General features: G+C 38.4%; 1 protein-coding gene across 5 annotated transcripts in view; it reads left to right on the forward strand.

The window, feature by feature from the left end:
* Window positions 1-15239, forward strand: part of rapgef2 (Rap guanine nucleotide exchange factor (GEF) 2) — a 154883-nt gene that overhangs the window by 53812 nt on the left and 85832 nt on the right. For all 5 annotated transcript variants that reach the window (XM_017692038.2, XM_017692041.2, XM_037540379.1 and 2 more), the window contains exon 4: window positions 8228-8311. In XM_017692038.2, coding sequence (XP_017547527.1) covers window positions 8228-8311 — 84 coding nt within the window. The remainder of the gene's footprint in view (window positions 1-8227; window positions 8312-15239) is intronic.

The raw sequence follows: 15239 nt of genomic DNA on the forward strand, positions 1-15239 counted from the left end.
CTCTCATCTGCCTTGACATGCATATGAAATTGAGTGAGATCCCATTCTTAATCCATAGGATTTAATATAATGTCGGACCACCCTTTGCAGCTATAACAGCTTCAACTCTTCTGAGAATGCTTTCCAGAAGGTTTAGGAGTGTGTTTATGGGGATTTTTGACCATTCTTCCAGAAGTGCATTTGTGAGGTCAGACACTGATGTCATACGAGAAGGCCTGGCTCACAGTCTCCGCTCTAATTCATCCCAGAGGTGTTCTATCAGGTTGAGGTCAGGACTCTGTGCAGGCCAGACAGGTTCTTCCACACCAAACTCTCTCATCCATGGAAATCCATCGGACTTCCAGACAGAGAAGTGTGATTAGTCACTCCAGAGAAGACGTCTCCACTGCTTTAGAGTCCAGTGCTGGCGCTTTACACCATCGCATTCAATGCTTTGCACTGCACTTGGTGATGTAAGGCTTGGATGCAGCTGCTCAGCCATGGAAACCCATTCCATGAAGCTGATGTCCGCTGATCTTGAGCTGATCTTGAGCTGATCTTGAGCTGATCTTGAGCTGATGGCCACATGAAGTTTGGAGGTCTGAAGCGATTGAAAGTTGGTGACCTCTGCATGCTATGCACCTCAGCATCCGCTGATCCTGCTCCATCATTTTATGTGGCCAACTACTTCGTGGCTCAGTTGCTGTCGTTACCAATCATTTTCACTTTGTTATAATACCACTGACAGTTGACTGTTGAACATTTAGTAGCGAGGAAATTTCATGACTGGACTTGTTGCACACAGGGCATCCTATCACAGTACCATGCTTGACATCAGTTTCATAAATGCTTGTAGCAGCGGTCTGCATACCTAGGTACTTGGTTTTATACACCTGCGGCCATGGAAGTGATTGGAATACCTGAATTCAATGATTTGGATGGGTGAGTTAATACTTTTGGCAGTGTAGTGTATTTGGTTGTCACAAGGAAGTATTAAAGAATGAACAGCTACCAGTCTTTAGTTTTATTTCCATGGTAGTACCTTTATAGATTGATATTGTCATTTAGTAGGTTATTGCTATTTAAGACATTTGGGGTGCCGCCAAATTTAGCAAAACAATAGTTTGAAACTAACTAACTATGCTACTGCCTGCAGTCCAGACCTGTCTTACATTGAAAATGTGTGGCGCATTATGAAGCGCAAAATACGACAACGGAGACCCCGGAATGTTGAGCAGCTGAAGTTGTACATCAAGCAAGAATGGGAAAGAATTCCACCTACAAAGCTTCAACAATTAGTGTCCTTAGTTCTCAAACGCTTATTGAGTGTTGTTAAAAGGAAAGGTGATGTAACACAGTGATAAACACGCCCCTGTCCCAACTTCTTTGGAACGTGTTGCAGGCATTTGAACATTAAATGTCTTGTCTTTGTAGTGTATTCAATTCAATATAGGTTGAAAAGGATTTGCAAATCATCATATTCTGTTTTACACGATGTCCCAACTTCATTGAAATTGGGGTTGTAATTATTCTTTCTATTGTAATGATGATTTGAAGATCCACAGCTCCACATTAACACAGCTCTTACAGCAAGATATATATTATGTAGTAATGGTAATTATCTTCACTTTTGAAAATAAATCAAAACAGCCCCAGAAATCCACCCTGAAGCCGCAGTAGTTTGACAAATGTTTCTCCTACCTTCAAGGTAAACCATCAGAAGAGGTTTTTCCTCGTCTTTAAACTGGAAAATCTCACTCTAGGGGCTCTGCTGCACTGCTTTAGGAGGCGAGTTGGCATGTTTACAGATGGCGAACGTGGCTACGTTTTTCATTTTGGCCTGAAATGTTCCATTAATTCTTAGATTCATCAAAGTAATGTGTAGCAAAATAACTTTATACTGTTTAAATTTTAATTACAATGTTATTGCCATTTAATGAATGCAAGTCGGGAAGCGATGATCTGATTTTTAGAATCAAATTTGTAACCATGCCTTTGTGTGTGTGTGTGTGTGTGTGTGTGTGTGTGTGTGTGTGTGTGTGTGAGAGTGTGAGCGCTGTTCAGACGTTGCTCTGGTGATCCATCATTCTGTACATTGAACTGAGGCACAGCCTGCACACACACCCGTGCCCCTGAGCGCTTGCGTTTTCTCCCCGAGTTGTGACCCAGCAGCTGGTGTTGAATAAAGTCCCCATCATTTCCCAGTGGAGCTATGAAGCTTCAGGGACACATACAGCAGGCTGAGAGCTAAATAACAAGCTGACAGAACAACAAACGAGACGGTATATTTATTACCTCAGCGAGCTTTCTTTCTTACGTTAGTATTTTTAGCATAACAACTCGGAAAAGTGATTTTTCAAAACCCTGTTTTTCATTTTGGAGGTCTGCCACCAGTGACAACATAAAGTAGTGACATACTGAAAATGAGTGGCAGCCTATCACCTGAGACATCCCCTAAACATTTTTTTTAGGGGGGGGGGGGGGGGGGGGGGGGGGCGGCGGTGAGAAGGTGAAGTATATGTTTGTGAGTGATTGAGTAGATCATTCAGATTCATGCTGTGCCAACAAATATGTTGTTTCACTTTACATTGGTCAGAAGGACATTGACCAGAAGTCCCATTCAAATGAATCAGTGTAAAAATATATGTACATTTTCAATGTAATTTAGACAGCATAAAGTTTGTTTAATGAGTTTTTTTTTTTATAAACATTGCCACACTAATGAGTTGGGTTTTTTTTTGTTTTTGGTAATACAGGTTTGCACACTGTATGTAAAAAATAAATAAATAAAAATATAAAAGAAAAACAATAATAAAAAAAAATAAAACAACCCCAGCTTTTAAATTAACTGAAAAAAAGAGGATGCCAAAATAAGAGTCCTTAAGGCTCCCGGTGTTTTATTCTCTTACTGCTGTGAACTGCTCTGGTGAACAGTATACTTTCTAAATTAGTTTTTAAAAAAATGTCTCGTTTAGCTTTTTCGATGATGAATCTTTAGGGTTCAAAGCTGTCTTATGCTCACTGTTGTCAGAAGAAAACCTTGTATCTCCATTTTTGTCATTTTTCAATTTTTGATATAATGAAAATTATAAATTTGTAAATTTAATGATGAATGGACTAAAAGAAATGACCCAGAATGACTTAGAAAAATTTCTGATTCCACTGTCTTACATTAAAAGTAAAGTAGGTTTTTCCTTCTCCACTAGAGTTACCATTTTAGCGATGTGAGGTTTTGTTCCGACAACAGCGAAGTGTATAATATTGTGAACTTGTTTGTAAATGCAAAAAAGTAAAATGAGTGATTATTGATATCAGCCACAGCAAGGCATTAGTTATTTGTTATGGAATTGAATAAAACCAGTTCAATTGCTTGTTGAAACATGAAGTCATTTTTTAGGTGGACCTGATGAGCCGCTTCTTACGATGTTTCTCTTTATTTGAGGTTGAAAAACATTATTAAACTATTTCACAGTTCTAAAGCTACTGGAGTAAAATTACTAAAATCTAGATATGAAATTAAATCAGCTGATAGTATCAGTTGTCAGACTTTCTAGACTAATTAAAAAACAGATAAATGTTGGCCAAAAATATTTACATCAGCCAGCCTAGTGTTTTGATAGCCCTGCCCTAATAAACTCAATTTGTGCTCCACTCTCTGTCTCTCTTGTGGTCCTCTTCCAGAGGGGTTTGGGGTTGTTGTGCTTCGTTTGATGAGCGTTTGATGATTGTTGCAGGAATATTACTGTGACCCAGTTCAGTCAGGACTGTGCTGCTGTTGATTATGATGGTGATGAAGATGATGATGATGGTGATGATGCAGAAGAGTCTCTCCCTTTCTGCCCCCCACCCAAAACTCTCTTTCTCTCTCTGCATTCTGCTGATTAATAATTAAGTATTTCAGTTTTTGCCTGCTTCCAAGTGGGAGAACGATTCAAAGCAGGCACTAGGGATGAAGGGAAGCTGAGAGATGAAGAGAGGGAGCGAGGGAATGAGAGAAAAAAGGGAGGGAGATGCTCATGCTGCGTCAGTGGGTGTGCCGGAGCTACCTCATTAGTCCTGTTTTGGAACTGGAGCAAGGACACTTGCTTTTGCTAGTGTGTGTGTGTGTGTGTGTGTGTGTGTGTGTGCGTTTGTCGTGTGGTCTTGAGGGGCTGATCTTCAGGAGGTTTCCGAGCTGTCTTTGAACCTCCAGGAGCTTTAGAACAGAGAAAGGAGAGAGGACTGCTGCAATATCTGCAGTCTTTCCAGTAACAGCTTCATTTTTCTGGCTCAGGTAGAAGTGTGGTACCCTGCAGTGAAGGCTTCCCTATTATAGCATAAATGCTGATGGTGAATCCTACTAGAACAGTTTATATACACTACAGGCAAAAACATGAAAGCAAACAGTTTGTTTATTTATTAATCAACGAGTTCAGTCAGCCAACATGGTTATATGTATATACAGTTTGAAGCAACATATGGACTTTTCTAGACGACAATTTTTCATCTTTTTTGGTGATTTCTGTACTTACTTTAACATAATAATGCCGGGCCATGTTTTCCACAGCATGGCTACATAATAAGAGAGTGCAGGTGCTAGACTGGCCTGCCTGGAGTCCAGAACAGCCTCTTATTGAAAACATATGGCGCATGATCAAGTGCAGTAAATGACAACAAGTGACAGTTTGCTTTCAAACAGTTTGAGCAGCAGCAGATCAACATGTGTAACTATTTTGCAATTTCTATGCCGGAAATCAGACCAGAGATTATAAAAATCTCAGTCCACATAGAATATCAAGAGGGCATATGATGCTCGATAGCTTCTCTAGATGACCAGTTGGTATCTTCTGTTGAGGACATCACATTTTCGTTTGTTGTGTTAAATTTTTATTTGGTCTCACTTTAATTTGATAATCCACTATGGTCGCTGTGGCGTGCATGAGGCAAGTTAAAGTAGCCTCACTGTGGGACCAGAAGCGGTGCCCAGGACTCACACACTGTCCCCCACTCACTCCCGGTTCTCCTCTGTCCTCCGTCCTCAATGGGCTTTGTCCTTACTTGGGGTCCGGGCCCTGCCTTCCTGCCGGCTCTCATGGTTGTCACTGGGGCCCAGGGGATGGCCACAATCCCCTATAGATCATCCACAGATGTTCAAATTGTTAACAAGCTATCTGTTATAACTCAGTTGATTATAAGCAGTGGTGGGGTTAGAGTTAGGATTTAGACCAGGGTGAGGGCTGGGTTTAGGTTTTGGGTTGAGATTAAGGTTAGGGTTAGGATTAAAGCCAGGTTTAGAGTTAGAGAATTATGGTCAATTTAGTACATATTTAATTGAATGTAACTAGGAAGTAAATTAAGGATCTACCAAGTATCTAAAGTGAATTATCCAAATAAAGTGTTGCTGTTAAATTGATTTTAAATTGTTTTATTTGTCATCAGCTTATTTTTGTCTTATTGATGGCTGATTTTATCAGTAATAAAACTGTATTTCTTTAATAGGTTTTTTCCACAAGCTTAAAAATATAAGTCTTTGGTTTTAGTTTTGGTCAAGCATGTCTTCAATTTTGTGGGTTTTTTTTTTTGTTTGTTTGTTTTTGTTTTTTTAGTGTGTCACTAAAATAAAGCAAGGTGTTCACAGTTTGATTTGCCTTTAGGCAGAATGCATTGGCAGTGTAGTGTTAGCCCATTTAAGTGAAGAATCGAAAGCTAGATCACTCTGTTGCGGTAAAAAGCATCAATCTATTGATTTTGACTAAAAGGACTTAACTGGATAACACCTCTCTGCAGAGGCCTGCTTCCAACACTTCGTGGAGGAGGAAGAGATGGGTGGAGTTAGACAGTAATTCTGTAGACATGTTGGCGCTGACCCAACACTCGCAAGTGTTCTTTCAACGCGCCTCTGTTCTCAGAGAGAGAGAGGGAAAGAGGGAGAGAGAGAGAGAGAGTATTTACAGAGCTGTGTGTCAGCGTGCTATTTTCTTAAACACACACTCGTTCTGCTGTTAGCGGAGCTATATTTGAGACAGAGAGAGAGAGAGAGAGAGAGAGTGAAAGAGGGTGGATGTGATGATAGCTTCCACATTTATTTCTGTCTGTTTTTCTGACTTTTTTCACTGCTACCCTGTAGGAACATCTCTAATGTCTGTTTCTTTGATGGAATCCTTTTCTGTGCCTGTCCCAGCAAGAAACACTAGATGTTCTCTACCACAATACACAGCATGTTTTTCTAAAATATAACAATTGCGTCCATTTTTGTGCAGATTAGAACTGCAACTGTTGAATAAATTTCATTCTCGAATGTTCCATTGAATTTTATCTTGAACGTTGCAATATTCTATGAAAGAGAGAAAAACTTGATGTTCATTATTTTATTGAAAGAAATCTTGTGCTGTTATTACCTTTGTTAACTATTATGGGTATTATTATTGTTGGTTTGTTCTTGTACTGCTATTGCATACTATTCTATTGATTTCCAGTGATATACAAATTTTTCAAGCATTTCCAGCCAAATGACATTTTGTTAATAAGTGAAAATAAGTGAACACATCCTCTGCAGAGAACACTGTTAAATATGACATGTTTTTGCAAATATTAGTGCACAGTTTTATTTGTTGAGTTTAACATATTGGGGGAAGAAACATAATATACACCATACATTTTCCAAAGGACACATTTTATGCGTGTTTTCTTCCCCAATATGTTAAATTCAACAAATAAACAATAAATTGTGCATTAATAACTGCAGAAGAGTGCTCTCTGTAGAGGATGTGTTTAGTCATTTTCGCTTAGTAAATCAAAATGTAATTTAACCAGTGGCTTCCAAACTTACGTACTTGATAGTAAAATAGGCTTTGTTTAAGACTTCTATGTGAAAATGACTGTGCTGGTTGGCCGTCCTATATTGAGTGTCATTCAAAAAGTAGTCTGAAGCAGTCCTTATAACTTCAGCATGAATGGCCGGGGTTAAATTGCTGTAGGCTAAATGTGTAAGTTTGTTGGTTATCGCAATCACAAAAATTGTGAAATCCAAACAGGCTGTTAATGCAGTTTAGTTTCCATATGTGGACTGTATTGACTGGGGAGTGAACTTTAACAGTTTTTACATATTATATCAAAGTTTTTCAGACTTATTTGGACTGCAACAGGACTTAAGATTGAGAATGTCACCTCAAACCAGATTGTTAGGAGTGTCCATGCTGTCCGCTAGGGGTGCACAATATGGCAAAAAATGTAATATCGCGATATAATTTCCACAATACACAGTGTGATATTTATTTTATATATTGTATCGCAGTAATGATAAATGTCATCATTGCCCAGCCCTGCTGACCCCTGCGTGCCACTGAGGATTAGTTTACCCATGGAAGTGCATCATTTCATATAAGGGATAATTGATTACTTGAATTATTTACTGTTTTCAAGTATCTCCGTTATGATCAGATATTGAATATTTGTTGCAGGGCAAGTTCATATTGTGATGGCTGTGTTGCTTACGTTGTTCAAAGTGTGTAGCAACAGCACTGAGTCAGAAGTCACATCCTGTGATTCAGAAAGATCACAGATTACTTGGATGGGAAAGTTTTTCACTAGTTTGTAGAATCTTAAACACAGCAATAAATCATCTGTTCTGCTTAAAGCCTGATTGCAGTTACAGTAATTGCCAAATTACTCATTATTACCCAAGACATTAAAGGGCCCATATCCTACATTGTTCTTGTGTTTTATGTTTATTTACTTATTTTGTTCCTCCTGATGTCCAGATATGATGTGTGTGTGTGTGTGTGTGTGGGTTTTTGTATGTGAAACTGTCGTCATTCGCTTCTACATGACTGTTTTTATTACTGTGCCTGTAAGACTAATATACTGTATGTAAATCATATCTGTTCTGATTGGCTGCCCTGTTTTGTTCCTCATTAAAATGCAGTTCAGGCTGAAAAATTCTGTATGACTTTTCCGTGAATGAGTGAGGCTAAATAAGTGGATGTATGTGAATGCGTTGACTTTGTTGACATCACAAAAAACTTTCAATTAAAATGGGCTGTTTTTGCAACTTGGTTTCAGTAACACTAAACTAGACCACAAGCTTGAGGATGCAGGGTTAGAAGCAGTTTACAACTGTCTCATCCCTTTTACCGGAATGTAGGAGTCACTGTATGTACACTGTATCTATGCCTTATTTATTGAAACTAACTTCCATCCCTTTCTCATACCCCCCCTTCTCTCTCTTTCTCTCTCTTTCTCTCTCTTTCTCTCTCTTTCTCTCTCTCAGTCCGGATGACATTGGCAGCTGCTGGTACATTTTGTTGTCTGGATCGGTGTTCATCAAAGAGTCCATGTTCCTGCCTAGATCCAGGTATGTCCTCAAGCATTATAAAGCACCGTCATGTGCTTGCTGACAGGGCTGCACGATAGGGACGGAATTCTAGTCCCTTGATCACACTGCTACATATTGTGATTATACGAAGATCTTGTAGTAGTTTTTGACATACCTTTTTAGCATGTTTGATTTGAATAACTCGCTACTGATTAATATAAATGAATATTGTTGAAGGACACCAACACCAGTATAACAGGATAAACAGAAAATCATCCAGCAGTTGATAATACAGTATGATGTAATAAATAGTAGTGCTACACAATTTGGGTAAGATATTTTAGGCTGTTAGTTAATACTATAGTAATATTACTTTGTTTTCAGTATATGCATAACGTAACATTTGGGATTTTTTTTATTTAGTAAATTATGATCCAGTTTGATGGATCAGTGGAACAGGGTCACTGGTGTTTACTGATGATGTGACTGCTGATAGAAGTAGCAGGATGAGTTCTGAAGTGTACAGAGCTCCACTTTCTGCCCAGATTCAGTCAAATGGACGTATAAACAAGCAGTAGCTGAAGGCCGCTGAAATAAAGACCTCAACAAAGCAAGTCAAGAGTGGAAACTAAGCATTTGGTGATGTCCTTTGGTTCCAAACTTCAGGCAGTCATTGCCTGCAAAGGATTTACATCTAAATATGAAAAATATTCCTTGTATTAGGAATTATGTTAAATTTGTCTAATGACTTTTGAGCCTGTGAAAATGGAGGGACAATGTAAAACATGGCTGTAATTCTTAAACAGTTATTGCAATATTTTTGTTAAACCCATTAAATTAAAGATGAAAGTCTACATTTCAGTTACACTGATTGTTTTGTTTCAAATCCATTGTGGTGGTGTACAGAGGCTGAATTACAGAAATGTTTTTCACTGTCCAAATGCTTATAGGCCTGATTGTATGTGTCTAATACATGCAGTAGCATGTTAATTTCTCTCTGCTTTAAGGGTGCTGTAGTGCTTAAAATGTAACATCAAAATAATCAGCACAATATTTTCTAGTTAAAATATTGTGCTGATTATAAAAATGTACTTAATTATATATATATATATATATATATATATATATATATATATATATATATATATATATATATTTAAGTACATTTTTATAATCAGCACAATATTTTATATATATAACCCACACTACTGAATACATAATGTGACATAATAAGAGTGACCTGCTTTAATTTGACCAAATAATTTATATTGTGTCCATTAGCCATATCAGTGTTGTGTATTGTGAAAGCTTATAATAATTAGCAGATGATACAGAGTTCTGCCCTAATCTGTGTATTTTAGAATGTCCACATTCTGAAGCATCCGTTAGTCATCCCAGCAGTTTAACTTGGGAAGTGATTGCAGCTGTGTACTGTGTGTCTGCTGCCTGTGAGGTCTTCTCACAGCACTAAGTGTTCCTCTTCTAAATGCAGTACTAATGTGTGGCAAGAGGTGCATGGAAATAATATCTGGCATAGATTTCATAGCATGCAGTTAAAATGGCTTCAAAAAGGCCACTGCAGCCCGTATGTTCACACCCCGGTCAGTGTTCCTCTAAGCCTGAACAAGTCCGAGCGATCCGAGCCACATGACAGATTATAGTCACAGTGACCTCACTCTCAAACACACAGCCACACACAGAGCCAATCAGATCAGCCTCCACTGTAGTAAACCTGCCGTGTTAGAAATAGAGGAAGACAGAGAGGAGATACAGATCACGTGTGGCCGGAGGAATCTGAAGCCATACTGTATCTGGATGGAGAGAAAAGGCTCATGCGTGTAAGATGTTTGTGATATTTAAGTCTTCATGCTGCAGCTTTGCTAGAGTGGATGTTTCTATACATAGCCTGTCAAAGGTTTGGGAACACTTTCTACATTTCTGAGCCACTTATCCTTCAGGGTCATGGGGGGTGCTGGAGCCTGGACAGGCCGCCAGTCCGTCGCAGGGCAGACACACAGACATATACATTCACACACACACACACTCAAACCTAGGGGCAATTCATCCAGTTGGCTTTGGGAACACTTAGCTTTTCAAAAAATATTTTAAATAAATGAGCTTGTTTTCTTTGTTAGCTTGCAGTAACTTAATCTATTAAAGACTTATAGCAGCACTAATGGTCATGTGAACAAAGGGCGGTTTTAAATTTCAAATCCATGAATGCCATGCCTGTAGAAGCAAGTGCAGTTTTACAAGTGCTCAATATGAACTTCCTCCAGCTGTACAGACAACGTCAACGCCATAGTCAAATTCATCCCATACTCGAATGAGCATGTCTGTTATCACTGCACTCACAGCTTTCAATGTGATTTTGGAGATTGTCTAGTGTTATGGAACCAACGACGAACTGCCCATGAAAAATCACTGCCCATGAAAATCACACTGCACAGTTATGACGGATTCACATTGAAGTGGAGAGCGCAAAGCACTTTCTGCTCAGGGGTCGCATCTCCTCACAGACTGAAGGGAGCCATTTTCCTGTGACCGTCCGAAACTATGACCCCTTCATTCAATTGGAATGTGATTGGTTCCTAGGCGCCTCGCAGTTGTTAAACTATGGCACTTTGAAATCAGTTGAATCTTCTTGAATTACCCTGTATATGCTGTTGATATATTACATTCAATAATATACAGAGATTACCTCAGGCTGGTATTACATGGTGCAACCTTAAATGCAATTAGTTTAATATTAGCGTGTTGTGAGCGTGCAACATCATTTCCATGCAGTTTGACAGATGCAATTCAATAGCAATCAAACAATCTACCAACCATGAGTTCGTTAGGACTCAATTTTTTTCTTGTCCACTGGTTTAAAAGTATGATGTTTGATGTGATCATGCTTTTTTCATGATGTTTAGACGCTTGCAACTGATTTGGCTGAGTTTCAAATGAGTTGCTGGGCATTTTACATTTTGCAACTCAAGTGCTATTTAGTTACATGGAGGTTTCAAGCAACCAACATTACATGACAGTTTTACTGTGTAAAGCCGGCCTCATGTCCTTCAAAGACACAAGCTTATAGGTCAGCCTTTAATATCTTTAAGTCGTGAACTGACCAGAACAGGCCCATGATCCCAGACATTTAGTTGGCAGTGTGCTCACATTTTATTCACAGCATTTAAAGCTATGACTCGCGCCAGTGTTGAACTCTCCAAGCTTCCTTGTACTCACTCCCAGTTTGATAAGGAGTTTGCTGGTTTAGGGACATTTCTGTTGTATTCTATACTGTCTGCATGATGTAGTCTCATGCTGTAGGCAATGATTAGGATATTTGATCATTTTCACACTGTTATATGAATGCCTTTCAACGTACAGAGACCTACATCAAATCGTAACTGTTACTGCCTGCTGTGATTCTCTGTTTTTATCGTGCTGTAGAGGAAGAGTGACTATTTCACTCTCTGTCTCATTAGCGCCAGTGGCCTGTGGTGAGTTGAAATTTCGCACCTGCAAAGACATCTTTATATACCATCAGAAGGATTTATTTTTCGAATTTTCCTCTGCTGTTAAACATGTCAAATAAAACTCCACATGCCATAGCATGTCGCCTCTTTAGCTTCACAATACGGACCACGTTGTGATTCTAAGTGATTATACATTGTGAATGCGTTATGTTGTGCCATATATTGTCGCATCAGTAAAGATCTAGTCTGTTTGCTTTGACTGTAATTGTTAATGGGTTTTGTGTTGGCTGAGGGGCTTCATTCTGAAAAAATACCTTCAAAAACTCTTCTGAAAATTCCCACCGCACACAGTCAGAAACTTTGATTTCTCAGAGAGCTCATTTGCCTTTGTCAACCTTCTGTGATACTCAAATTTCTAATATTGTATTAATGATTACTAAATGATTCATTGTGCAGCTCTAGCATCCAAAAGCATGCTGGTGTGCTTGTATGCTTGGGTTCAGTAAGAGCTAATAGGCCTACATTCACTTTATGAACCTGGTTTCAAAGGTTTAGTAATTCATCACTATGGAAATGGAGGCAAAAACTCCTTCTGTTCCTGAAATACATCTACCAAGAGCACAATTACGTAACACCCACCAGAATTACACAAAATAATGGGTTCCAGAGTGCTGATTAGAATCGAGTTTTGAAACAGTGTCTGAAAATGGCAGCAAGAGGACCACCTGCTACTTGTGCCAGAGATTATGCAACAAGGTAGAGCTGAAAATAGGCATTTTCAGGCTCCGCCGCCAACAGTGACTTCTATTGTTTAGAGCACGATTCAGGGTGACATTTGGTTTCCTCTATTGTTCGCTGTAGTAATTCACTCTGTAAATGTTATGACAGGTTTCTTGTAATGCTTGCCTCACGGTAAAGTTTTTTTTTTTTTAAATCCTAATTTATAAAATGTGAGAGAGCCCACACATAATGGCATATTCCACTGAGTATTTGTCCTTTGTCCCTGTTTTTATTTTTTATTTTTTTTTGGGTCATTAAATCTCTTACAAAATTTGTCCTGAAGAAAAAACCCAACGCTTTCACATTGTGGTCATGAGCTAAAAATCTGTGGTCTCTGAATTTCTGTTAAGCAAATGTGACTTTAGATCAAAACATAGGCACATATTGCTAGGCTAGTTAGCGATGTTAACGAAATAGAAATAATGATTTCTGAAGTGTTAAACATCAAATAAATCTTATCCTAATTTTTAACATATTGCAGTAAAGCCAGTATGGGCTGGGACAATTCACGTACACCATCATTAGCTTGGCACAAACATTGCATAAGTTAAACACAGAGCTGAGCTAAACAGGATGAAATGCACCCGTGGAATTACAAACACTTTAAAGACCCCTGTATGTTTTCTTGATTTGTAAGTGAAAGTAAGTCAACACATTCTCTACAGAAAACTTTACATATATATATATATATATATATATCTTCTTCTTTCGGCTGCTCCCTCCCTAGGGGTCGCCACAGCGGATCATCTGCCTCCATCTTGCCCTATCCACTGCCTCCTCTGCTTTTACACCAACCATCTCCATGTCCACCTTCACTACATCCATAAACCTTCTCTGAGGTCTACCTCTTCTCCTTCTACCCGGCAGCTCCATCTCCAACATTCTTTGACCAATATATCCACTATTCCTCCTCAACACATGTCCAAACCATCTCAACCTGGCCTCTCTGGCTTTATCTCCAAACTGCTCCACCTTCACTGTCCCTCTGATCTGCTCATTTCTAATCTTTGCTCATTTCTAATCTTTACATACATATATATATATATTTATTATGTTGCTAATATTATTGCACCATTTCCATTTAATTGCTGCATTTAACAATATAAAAAAGTAAAATAACTATTTCATGCACCAGAACTTTTTCATACGGCATATTTTATATTGTTTTTTTTTTTTTCCAGTAAATAGATTTTCAGCTAATAAATACTCATTGTGCATTAAAATATGCAAACGTGTGTTCTTTGTAGAGGATCTGTCCATTTATTTTCATTTAGAGAAAGAACAAAGTGTCATTTGCCCAAAGGTGCTTAAACTTAGTCAGTCATGCTGTGTCCTTAACCATATTGAGAAGTCTGTGCGACATTAATGAGGACCTGGATGCAGTTCGAATGGGTTTCGTTTCATACTTTAACTGAAACAATTCAGGCTAAATACGAACTCTCTAGTATTACCCTCACATTTAGAGGAGCAGTTGTCTGTAAACCTTTGCACATTTAATGTGGGTGCACCTAACAAACTAGCAACTAGCTGTATTTATATTCCCACTGAAAGAAAACCTTTTTAAAAGTCTTTGAATAGAGGAATAGAGCTAGTTGGCTGGTTTCCCTGAAATGTTTCTGTTCACTGTAAATAGAGGTTTCTGTCATTTCCTGATTCCTCTCTGTCTGTCACCGTCCTGTCGGCTCCTCTTGGCTCAATGTCCAGAATCTGCTTGACTAATGTCTAACTCCATAGACTGGCCACAGTGTGTGGCTTCTTTGAAGTCTCTGTGCGTAAGTCTGCCTTTAGGGTAATAAGACAGTCTAGTCATCTGATGAGTGACCCTCTTCAGTGTGATGCAAGTTATTTCCTCACTGGAGAAAAACGTCTCTCTGCATCGAGTTGCGGGAGTGTAAGTTTGCATAGCTGTGCTCATTCACCCAAGAGAAACAGTTTCAGTTTAAATTTGCGCTTCATAGAATGGCATTGGCACATGTACCCGGACGTGCATTCTTAAAAGCGATTGTGCCAGAAAGGTTTGTTTTGGAAAAGTTCCACAGAAGAAAAACTTTGTTTACTACAAACCTTTCTTGAGAACCATTTCTGTAAACAAGATCTTTGAGTATAAAAAAGCTTTGTTAAAAGTTTAGAGAGAGTTCAAAGGTTGTAGGAAGACCCTTACGTTGGTATAGGACCTTTTATATTACGTGGTGGTTCTGTAAACCTTTTAAAGGGCCCTTATCCTCAGCTTGTCTTGTAATTCATTTGTATGTGTGCTGTCACTGTGCCTTTAACCTCTTATTCTCCAGGGTATATTTTGGCTTGTCAATCTAAATTTAAACGACAAAATTCTAAGGCAGATTATTCAGTAACTGTATGTATGTATTTATTTATTTATTTATTAAAAGCTCCCCTCAAAATAACAGAAGATGTGTTTTATGATCATAAACATATTACTATATGCTTACAATTTACTATCTTTGTATTATTATGTGAAAATCATTTTTACAGAGCAGATCACAGAAGAAACGCCATCTGTTTATAGGTTCTAGCGCAGATTTGTGGAAAAATGGTTGACATTCAGTAAAAGTAAATAAATTCTGAGATCAGTTTCTTTCATTATGAGGGTTGAAAATTACATCACCATCTGTTTGACTGGAAAGAAGACGACACCCACCTTTTAGAATATAGCTTATGAAATGAGTTATGAAGAATATGACCTTGTTTTCATGTTCAAAAATAAT

Source organism: Pygocentrus nattereri, chromosome 8 (genome assembly GCF_015220715.1).
Source record: "Pygocentrus nattereri isolate fPygNat1 chromosome 8, fPygNat1.pri, whole genome shotgun sequence".
NCBI lineage: Eukaryota > Metazoa > Chordata > Actinopteri > Characiformes > Serrasalmidae > Pygocentrus > Pygocentrus nattereri.